Genomic DNA, 11,099 nt, shown 5'->3' on the forward strand with positions numbered 1-11,099 from the left:
AACAAAGAACCAATGGGCAGATGTGAAATGGAAATGTTCTCTCTAAAAGGCTGTTTCCTAGTGTGGAGAGGGCTGTCTTGGGAAGTGCACTTGAAGCAGATTCTGGATAAGCGCTTGGTAGAGACGCAGAGTGAGTGGTTGGCCAGATTCTAGATCAATGATTGCCACACGCGCCTGATCATCAGAATCACTCGGGATGTCCCTTCCCCCATTTTTATTTTGAAAAATGTCCAACCTACAGAAAAGCTGACAGTAGAATACAATAAACATCAGAATATCTTTCACTTAAACTCACCAATTGTTAACATTTTGCACCATGAACTCGCCCTGCTCCATTCTATTTTTTTCCCCCGAGCCAGTTGAAAAGTTACAGACTCGTGATACTTCACCCTACACAGCTGCAAAAACACAGTCTCCTGCATAATCACAATAGAATCATGGTATCTAGGACACTAAACATTCATATGATACTATTATATAATGTATATTCCATATTCAAATTTCTCCCATTGCTCCTGCTCAATGTCCTTGACAGGTTTTTTGTTGTTATCTTTTGTCTAGAGGCTCATCAAGGATCACATATAAACCTAGGATGATTGTGTGAATACAGAGTCCTAGGCTACTGGCTCTGATTTTTTAGGACTGGAATGGGGCTTGGGAATTTGTATTTTAGAAAAAACTTCCCATGTGATTCTAATGATCAGCTAGGTTTGAGATCAGTGGCCTTCTCTGATCATGTACCCCCTATAGTAAATATCTTTATGCATGCTACTCTTACATAAATTGGATTAATATTAGATTGGTTAATTAGATTAATAGATTAGATTAATTAAATTAATAAACTTTAGGAAACATACACAAAAATAAAGAATAAGGTGAGGATCAGTGGCTCTAATACTTCTTCCTGTGGCCTCTGGCTCACCTTGCACTCCGATTTTCATTGCTTTGGATCCTGTGGGTTTAATTGACCTTTGGGATCCCCGCTAACCTTGTGGGTTGGTGAGGATATGCCGGTCCTTTGGTAATTACCTATAGGCTCCCTAGAAGCAGAGACTGAGTTTGTTCATGTGTTCATGACCTTCATGCTTCCCCAGGGCGAGATTTTCCCCACAGTTTACTAAGGTTAATAACTGCCCCACAAATTAAAGGGTAAGAGGTTGGGGGCCCTATTTGAAGAGGTTTCATCTGTGTGTGGCAGGGGCTGGCCAAGGATGTTCATTCACCATCTTCTTTTGTTTTACTCCCTACTTTTTCCATTCAGGCCAGAAACAAAAAGAAGAGCCTAAGGTAACATTTTTCCCTCATACTGTTAGAAGATGGGATAGCTTGGGCTATCAACCACAGACATGTCTGTCTGGATTATAGGAAGAGCCCCAGTGGAAGGGTCGAACCAGTTGCTACCCTACAGAGTCCATGAGCTAGGGACCCTCTTAATAGCCTCCTCCACTATCATGCACACACTTCCTACTACCCAAGCTAGTAGGCCAGATCTTGCTCAGTAGGAATTCCTGTCCAAGCAAGGGTTGGGCTAAAGGACCTCTGAAGGCCTTTTGGGCTACTGTGAAACCAGTTACTTATTGGCCTCTCCCCTGCTGTATTGGGTACCCCCTGTGCCAAATCACGAAACTGCGGTGATCCAGGATGTTGAGAGAAAGCCTCAGACACTCAGGAGTTCCCTTTGCTTCCTCCCCACTCAGGAAGTGAAGCTCAGTGTTCCCATGCCCTACACACTCAAGGTGCACTACAAGTACACGGTAGTCATGGAGACTCAGCCCGGGCTCCCCTACAGCCAGGTCCGGGACATGGTGTCTAAGAAACTGGAGCTCCGGCTGGAACACACTAAGCTGAGGTGAGCTCCAGGCAGGCAGCTGTGAGGGGTAGAGTGGGAACCTTGTGCTGGCCTGGAGGAGGGAAGAGGAGGATGGTTTTTGTGATGATGTTCTTTGACTGGATTCTTACTCATTATCCCCACCCAGCTATCGGCCTCGGGACAGCAATGAGCTGGTGCCCCTTTCAGAAGACAGCATGAAGGATGCCTGGGGCCAGGTGAAAAACTACTGCCTGACTCTGTGGTGTGAGAACACAGTGGTGAGTGCAGTGAGGGGCATCTAAAGTTACATTTCCACTGAGCCACTTCCTCAACAATTTGACATTTATCAAGCACCTTCTGTGTACTAGGTGCACACAGAATGTGGTGTTGTGGTGTATGTGGTGTTGGGGATATGGTGTGTAATAAGTCACAGCTCTGCCTCCCTTTTACCTGCATCCTCACCCCATTTGCAGCAGGGAGAGAGTTTTCCACAAGAGAACAGCAGGCCCAGCAGGGCAGGAGCTCACAGAAAGCCTCCTGCCCCTCCATCAGCTCCCTGCCTGACTGTGTCAAACATCCCATCCATTACTGTCAAGCAAGGTTGGAATGAAGTCATATCACAGCTTAAGGCTCAGCTCATAGCCATTCTTCACCTTTTTTTTTTTTTTTTTGAGATGGAGTCTCACTCTGTCGCCCAAGCTGGGTGTGATCTTGGCTCACTGAAACCTCTGCCGCCGAGGTTCAAGAAATTCTCCTGCCTCAGCCTCCTGAGTAGCTGGGATTACAGGCACCTGCCACTGCACCCAGCTAATTTTTGTATTTTTAGTAGAGACGGGGTTTCACCATCTTGGCTAGGCTGGTTTTGAACTCCTGACCTTGTGATCCACCTGCCTCGGCCTCCCAAAGTGCTGGGATTACAGACATGAGCTGGGAGAAGAAGAGTGAAAGAGAATGAGCCTAGAAAAGGGCAGTGTATAAAGCTGTTTAAGGTATCTTCCCCGTTCAGAAAATCGCCTTCAGGAAATACAGCCACTGGGGATGAGACTCCCTGGTGTCTCTGACTGAGACAAAAGGCCCCAGGATCCTGGGGGTAAGAGTGAGTGTGAGTGTAAGGGGTCTCTTGGAAGTCTGAAAAGTCACTCTAGGTTTTCCAGCTGTCTGTCTTTGGACTAACCCCTTCAGCATCTTTTTTTAAAGATTCTTCCTAGAAGGAGTTCTGCTCCAAATGTGAACTACTTCACTTAAACTTTTTTTTAATTAAAATTTTTTCCTTTGACAGGAGCTTCAATTTATTTGGTGGCTACACATAGCCAACCCTCTTAAAACTCCCCACAATCTTTTTGCAATTTAATCCAGGCTCAGGAGTCACTGTTGAATGTTCTTTATCACTATCCATTACTTTTGGAGGCAACAAAGCAGGCTTTCACTTACTAGGAGAAAGAAAACCAGGTGCAGTGGCTCACGCCTGTAATTCCAACACTTTGGGAGGCTGAGGCAACATGGTGAAACCCCATCTCTACTGAAAATACAAAAATTAGCTGGGTGTGGTGGTGTGCACCTGTAGTCCCAGCTACTTGGGAGGCTGAGGCAGAATTGCTTGAACCCAGGAGGCGGAGGTTACAGTGAGCTGGTATCATACCACTGCACTCCAGTCTGGGTGACAGAGCGAGATTCTGTCTCAAAAAAAAAAAAAAAAAAAAAAGAAAGAGCCTGGTAGTATGGTTTATGCCTGAAATCCTAGCACTTTGGGAGGCCGAGATGGGCCAGATCACCTGAGGTCAGGAGTTTTCTAGCCTGGCCAACATGGTGAAACCCCATCTGTACTAAAAATACAAAAAAAAAAAAAAAAAAAAAAAAAAAAAAAAAAGAAAAGAAAAGAAAGAAAAATAAAATGAACTAACATTTATTAAGCATCTACTCTATGCAGGAACACTTACCATTAACCAAGCCTAAATATTTATACATATTTAGAAGAGTACTGCCACAGAGTAAGTGTTCAATAAATGTCAACTACTATTATTGTATGTCATCTCATTGAATTCTTCTGGCCTCAATTTCAGGTGAGGTAACTGAGGTTCTGAGAAGTTACACTGCTTGCTTAGGGACACAGAGCTGGTAGGCAGTGGAGGTGGGATACAAACCTTTCTCTGTGGACTCTCTAGGGCCATTTCCACCTCATTGTATTGCCTCAATAAAAATATACCAACGTTCAACAAACAATATTAAGAAGCTAGAACTTATAACACTCGGTACATACAAGCCTAGCAGCATTTCTAATGTTGATTTGTTAAATTCTATGATTCACATCTGTAGAAACCGCATCCTTCTCCTTCATTTGTGAAGCAAAAGTGACAATAATGTGGAAGAAGTCTAAGATCATAAGTCTAAGATGTATAAGAAATGTTGTTACAGATAAAACAAGTATGGCATTGTGCAGTGGTTTTTGAACTTTAGCAAGTATCAGAATTCCCTAGAGGACTTAAAATACAGATTGCAGGATTCACCTTCAGGGAGTTTCTGATTTAGTAGTTTTGGGATGGAGTTGAAAGTCTGCATTTCTAACAAGGTCCCTAGTGTTGCTGTTAGAGTTGATGCTAAGAAAGCCAGTTTTGACTTAGGGCTCTGTCCCCATCTGTAAAGAAATAAGAATGTCCATTCTACCTGTCTCAAGATTATTGTAAGGTTTCAGTAAGATATTTTAAGACTGTATATGATTTTGCAGACCTTTTGGTTTCATTTATCGCAGGGGTCCCCAACCTCCAGGCCACGGGCCAGCACAGGGCTGCACAGCAGGTGAGCTGCAGGTATACTGGCCTGAGCTCTGCCTCCTGTCAGATCAGCAGCAGCATTAGATTCTCATAGGAGTGTGAACCCTATTGTGAACTGTGCATGCGAGGGATCTAGGTCGCACGCTCTTTATGAGAATCTAATGCCTGACGATCTGAGGTGGAACAATTTTATCCTGAAACCACCCCACAACCCACCACCCACCACCATTCATCTAAAAACTGTCTTCCATGAAACTGGTCCCTTGTGCCAAAAAGGTTGGGGACTGATTTACCCAACCATCCAGTATTCATAAAGAGCATATAAGCTCTACACAAGGCACTGATCACAAACTTTATGAGTTTATATCCCAGGTTCTACTTTGACATTTCACTGTTTCCTTTAGTGATGTTCAGTGTTCACTTGGCAGGAAATTGGGAAAATTAACAGGCCCTTTATTATTTCAGGGTGACCAAGGCTTTCCAGATGAACCCAAGGAAAGTGAAAAAGCTGATGCTAATAACCAGACAACAGAACCTCAGCTTAAGAAAGGCAGCCAAGTGGAGGCACTCTTCAGTTATGAGGCTACCCAACCAGAGGACCTGGAGTTTCAGGAAGGGGATATAATCCTGGTGTTATCAAAGGGTAAGTGCTACTCCAAGATTATAGAAACAAATTTACATGTTAGCAGAAACAAGGTCAAGGGCAGAGAGAAGAAAATATCAATAATCTACAAACAAAACTTTAGCCAGTGTTTTCAACCTCCTTCCTAGCATCTAGCTGGAGGGAGCAAAGTTGAGCACTCAGACTTTCCCTGTCTATTGCTCTAGTAGCCAGGAAAGCAACAAGAAGCTGAGTTGTTTTGTTTTTGTTTTTGAGACAGAGTCCCCCTCTGTTGCCCAGGCTGGAGTGCAGTGGCGCAATCTCGGCTCACTGCAACCTCCCCCTCCTGGGTTCAAGCAATTCTCCTGCCTCAGCCTCCTGAGTAGCTAGGATTACAGGCGCCCACCACCATGCCTAGCTAATTTTTGTGTATTTAGTAGAGATGGGGTTTTGCCATGTTGACCAGGCTGGTCTCAAACTCCTGGCCTCAAGTGATCCACCTGCCTCGGCCTCCTAAAGTGCTGAGATTACAGGCATGAGCCACCGCACCTGGCCGGCGATAAACATCTTGATTATTAAAGAGGAGTATGCTTTGGAAACCATGGATTCTCATTCCCAGAGGTAACAAATTGGGCTGGAATCACTTTGCCTTTGCATCAAGCTGTATGACCTTCTGCAAACCATAGTTCTTTGAATTAATGTACTTTTCAAAGAGAAAAGTAGGTAAATTTTTCCTTAAAAACCAGCTATTCAGAACTATCCTGTGTCTCTGGTGACTTTCTTGATTCGTTTGGAATGAACAGACTAAAAATTGAAACAGCATGCCTGTAATCCTAGCCACTAGGGAGGCTGAGGTAGGAGGATCACTTGAGGCCAGGAGTTCAAGGCTGTTGCCTGGGCAACACAGCAAGACCCACCTCTTAAAAGTGGAGAGTTCTAAGGATCCCTGGAAGAGTTTGTTAAATCAATTCCTGGGCCCACCCTCCAGAGATTCTGATTCAGGTCTGGGGTGGGGCCCACCAACTTGCATTTCTACCAAGTTTCCAGGTGATGCTGGTCTACTGCCTACACTCTAAGAAGCACCATTCCAACTCGTGGTTTGCCAGCCTAATTCTCTACCTGGACACAAAAAAGTCCCGTCATAAAAGCCCTGCTCATACGCTGAGTCTGTGCACTACCAATGCAAAGCAGTGAAAAACTACCATCAATTATAACAGAAAATCCAACAGACAAAGAGAGGGGGAAATTTTAAAGTTAATGAGGGTAGGCCGGGCGTGGTGGCTCACACCTGTAATCCCAGCACTTTGGGAGGCTGAGGTGGTGGATCACTTGAGGCCAGGAGTTCAAGACCAGCCTGGCCAACATGGTGAAACCCCATCTCTACTAAAAATGTAAAAATTAGCTGGGCGTGGTGATGCACATCTGTAGTCCCAGCTGCTAGGGAGGCTGAGGCAAGAGAATCGCTTGAACCCGGGAGTGGAGGTTGCAGTGAGCCGAGATTGCACCACTGCCCTCCAGCCTGGGTGACAGAGCGAGACTCTGTCTTAAAAAAAATAAAAATAGGCCGGGTGCAGTGGATTATGCCTGTAATCCCAGCACCTTGGGAGGTCAACGTGGGCTGACTGCTTGAGGTCAGGAGTTCAAGACCAGCCTGGCCAACATGGTGAAACTCTGTCTCTGCTACAAATACAAAAATTAGCCGGGTATAGTGGTAGGTGCTTGTAATCCCAGCTACTCAGGAGGCTGAGGCAGGACAATCTCTTGAACCCAGGAGGAGGAGGTTGCAGTGAGCTGAGATTGTGCCACTGCACTCCAGCCTGGGTTACAGAGTGAGACTCAGTCTCAAAACAAAAACAAAAACAAAAACAAAAAAATTAAAATTAAAAAAAAAGTTAATGGGGGTAGAGAGAGTATACAACAAGTGTGTAGCAATTAATTAAAAATATGAGTAGTATAGGCTGGGCGTGGTGGCTCATGCTGGTAACCCCAGCACTTTGGGAGGCCAAGGTGAGTGGATCACTTGGGGTCAGGATTTGAGACCAGCCTGGCCAACATGGTGAAACCCCATCTCTACTAAAAATAAAAAAATTAGCCAGGCGTGGTGGCGTGCACCTGTAGTTCCAGCTCCTTGGGAGGCTGAGGCAGGAGAATCACTTGAACTGGGGACATGGAGCTTGCAGTGAGTCAAGATTGCACCTTTGCACCCCAGTCTGGGCAACAGAGTGAGATGCTGTCTCAAAAAAAAAAAAAAAATATGAGTAGTAGTAATATAGAAGCAGAGTGTTCCAACAAGAGAGAATGGTAACTCAGTGGGAGGAACTGGGTTGAACACCTCCAAGTGCCACTTTCAAGGTGCCTAAATCAACCAACCAGCTCAATTGTCTGGAGTTTGGGAGAGGGAGCAGGAATACAATGAAAGAACACACTAAAACAACCTTTTGGGTAGATATGGAGAGAAGCCAGTATGCGTCTTACTATGACCTATCTGTACAAGTCTAAGTTGAGGAAATACCCATATTGTAGCACTTCAACAGAAAACAGAATTTAGCAGTCAGGGTAGGACAGAGGGGAGTTCAATTGCATTCAAGTTATGAGATGGTCTCATCTACAAAGTGTTTCTCAAACTTTAATGTGCATGTGAATCACCTGCGGGTCTTCCTAAATGGATTCTGACTCTGGTTTGGATCTGGGATTTTTCATTTCTAATATGCTTCCAGTCCACGACCTACCCTGTAAGAAGAATCAAGACAGTGATTTGCAGTTAGAATTACCTAAGGGAACTTTTGAAAAAACTGCTGCCCAGTCACACCACACATTAAAGCAAAATTTCTGGGGGCAGGATCCAGGCACCAGTGCCTTAATGTCTGATCTAGATGTACAAAGACAAACTTCTGAACTGGCTGTGTGGTCAGGTAGGTGGGCTTTGGAGATTATACCTAAGTTGTCTGATTTTTACTGGCAGAATGGCTCTGAACAAACTATTCATCTCTCTGGGTCTCCTTTTCCTTAGTAAAATATGGATACCTACAAGTTATTATGAAGTCTGAATATATTTTTTAAGTACAATGCCTGCACTCTATTAAAGGCTCTGAGTAGGAGCTATTAAAATCTTTATATTTAACAAACATGTACTAACCCATCACTAGCTCCAACTCACCTGTTTAATGGAGTTCAGTGAAAAGAAGAAAGTTTACTAAAGAACTTTCATTTTTAATATATTTAACCAATGGCATGTCCCTTTTCTGTAGTCAAAACAAAGATTCCCAACAAAGCGCAGGTAAAATTCTCTCCTCTCTTAAAAAATTGGGCCAGGCACGGTGGCTCATCCCTATCACCACAGCACTTTGGGAGGCTGAGTTGGGTGGATCACTTGAGCCCGGGAGTTTGAGACCAGCCTGAGCAACATGGCGAGATCCTGTCTCTAATAAATACAAAAATTAACCAAGCGTGGTGGCACAGCCTGTAGTTGCAGTTACTTGGGAGTCTGAGGTGGGAGGATTACTTGAGCCCAGGAGGCAGAGGTTGCAGTAAGCCCAGATTGTGCCACTGCACTCCAGCCTGGGTGGCAGTGAGACCCTGTCAAGGTTGGGGGTGGGGAAAGGACAGAAATTCTATTTAAGGATTCGTTGTTCAATTTCTTTGACCCTTCTTCTCTATCTGGTAACTTTTTGAAAAACATAATTTATCCTTCTTCATTTTGCTCATTATCATGTTTAAGACAGATCAATAAGATGGTTAAACCCTGTGTTCACTCTCAAACCACTTTGCAATACTGTCTTTTCCCTGTTGATCACAATTAGGGGTGGGGAAGGGTGACCGATAACAAATTCTGTGTGGAATAGCCAGACAGGGTAATCTTCCTACAGTGGTTTTAGAAATCCATGTGTATTTTTCCTTTTATCAGTGAATGAAGAATGGCTGGAAGGGGAGTGCAAAGGGAAGGTGGGCATTTTCCCCAAAGTTTTTGTTGAAGAATGCGCAACTACAGATTTGGAAAGCACTCGGAGAGAAGTCTAGGATGTTTCACAAACTACAAAGCTGAAGAAAATGAAGCCCTATTACTTGTTTGTAAGATTTAGCACCCTTCTGCTGTATACTGTACTGAGACATTACAGTTTGGAACTGTTAACTATTTATTCCCTGTTAAAATTTAACCTACTAGACGATGATGTGAGTACCCAGGATGATTTCCTGGGGCACAGTGGGTGAGGAGATGGGGACAGGTGAATGGAGGAGTTAGGGGAGAGGATAAGTGGATGGAAGTGTCTGGAAAGGGCACGAGAGGGTCTTCCAGGTACTGATCCTGTTTCTTGCTCTGAGTGCTAGCTAGCCAGCTGTGTTCACACTGTAAACATTCATCAAGCTGTACATTTGGTGCACTTTTCTGTGTCATACCGCAATAAAAAAAACCTATCATCTTACAAAAACAAGACACCCAAGTCCAGGCCCAAGGAGTAAGTACAAATATTCATGTTTCTGAACCATTACTGTAATTGGCTCTTAAGGCTTGAAGTAACCTTATAGGTTACTCATAAGGCATATACAAATAAACTTGTTTTCTTTTTTCATTACGTCTTGTTGCTTAAACAGAACCTAGACTGAGTTAGGTTCTCATGGACTACAACACTCAATTCCACAGAGAATTAATAGAATTCCATACCTTTGTACATTCTCAGAGAGGAACATGTGTTAAGAACTCAATACTGAATATATATCAATCACCAACATTTAAGTGATGAAAAGCAGCGGTGTTCATGAAGCTAGTTCGTAAGTAGTATCTTGTTAGCTGACACTTCGTAATACAGTTATGCACTGCTTCACAATGGAGACATGATCTGAGAAATGTGCAAACTCATCTAGAGTGCACTTACACAAGACTAGATGGTATAGCCTACTACACAGCTAGGTTACCAGGTATAGCCTACTACTCCTAGGCTACAAACCTGTACAGCATGTTACTATGTTGAATTCTGCAGGCAACTATACCACAATGGTAAGTATCAGTGTATTTAAACAAACATAGAGAAGGTCAGCAAAAATGTATTATAATCTTATGGGAGCATCATTGTATATGCAGTCCATTGTTGACCAAAACATTGTTATATGGTAAATGACTGCATATACTATGCTATACAAATATACATAACAGAATGCTATGGATTTGGCTAACCCAATTGTCCAATTTTTCAGGATTAACTTGGGTGAAGGATTCTGTAACTAACTATTAGACCTTAAGGCCTGGCCTTAATTCCTCTCCCTACCCACTTCTTGTTGTAGCGTATGTGTAGCTTTGCTAACAATTTTTCAAGTGTGCAGGCGCCTGTGAAAAGCAGAATAAGGAAGTGAACTGCAGACTGAATCAACATGCAGGTGAAAGGATAGCCGGTCAGGGTGAGCACACAGGCATTACGGTTAGCTATACCACTGGCTTCCAGCACACAGTTGGAAGACCCAGCAAGCTATCACTGGAAACTTTGGACACAACTCAAAGAAAAGAAACCCCAAAGCTAAGAAGAAGAATTAATTAATGTTGCTGCTAATCAGATTCAGTGAATTTTTACAGGCCAAAGGGATAAACTCACTCTCTGAACTGCCTCAGTAACAGCTACAATAGGAATAAAAATGATGGGCTCTTAATTCCTTAACATAAGGCATTCTTTTATTAAATAAAAGAATTTTGATAATCGATTTCTTACTACTCATGCCTTTCCATTACAATTAATTGTAATTTCCGTAATTCATTGGTCTGGAATGCTACTAAAAGCAAAATTAACCCTGAAAAATATTCAAGTTCTGACCATTTATGCCTTTACCTGGATGACCTGTGAGTAGTTGAAATTCTTGCCTTTTAAGTTGGATCTTCTTCAATACTTTTATATCTATCTTTTAGGATAGAAAAGAAACAATAGATACACAGATC

The 11,099-nt window shown here is 43.2% G+C and overlaps 1 protein-coding gene across 3 annotated transcripts in view; it reads left to right on the forward strand.

Annotated features, from left to right (window-relative positions):
- NCF2 (neutrophil cytosolic factor 2) overlaps nt 1–9,747 on the forward strand; it is a 36,979-nt gene extending 27,232 nt beyond the window's left edge. For all 3 annotated transcript variants that reach the window (XM_054656620.2, XM_016933934.3, XM_016933950.3), the window contains exons 12-16: nt 1,262–1,287; nt 1,698–1,849; nt 1,977–2,088; nt 5,044–5,221; nt 9,084–9,747. In XM_054656620.2, coding sequence (XP_054512595.1) covers nt 1,262–1,287; nt 1,698–1,849; nt 1,977–2,088; nt 5,044–5,221; nt 9,084–9,196 — 581 coding nt within the window. In that variant the 3' untranslated portion in view covers nt 9,197–9,747. The remainder of the gene's footprint in view (nt 1–1,261; nt 1,288–1,697; nt 1,850–1,976; nt 2,089–5,043; nt 5,222–9,083) is intronic.
- Nucleotides 9,748–11,099: the final 1,352 nt, after the last annotated feature.

The sequence above is a fragment of the Pan troglodytes genome, chromosome 1, assembly GCF_028858775.2.
Source record: "Pan troglodytes isolate AG18354 chromosome 1, NHGRI_mPanTro3-v2.0_pri, whole genome shotgun sequence".
NCBI lineage: Eukaryota > Metazoa > Chordata > Mammalia > Primates > Hominidae > Pan > Pan troglodytes.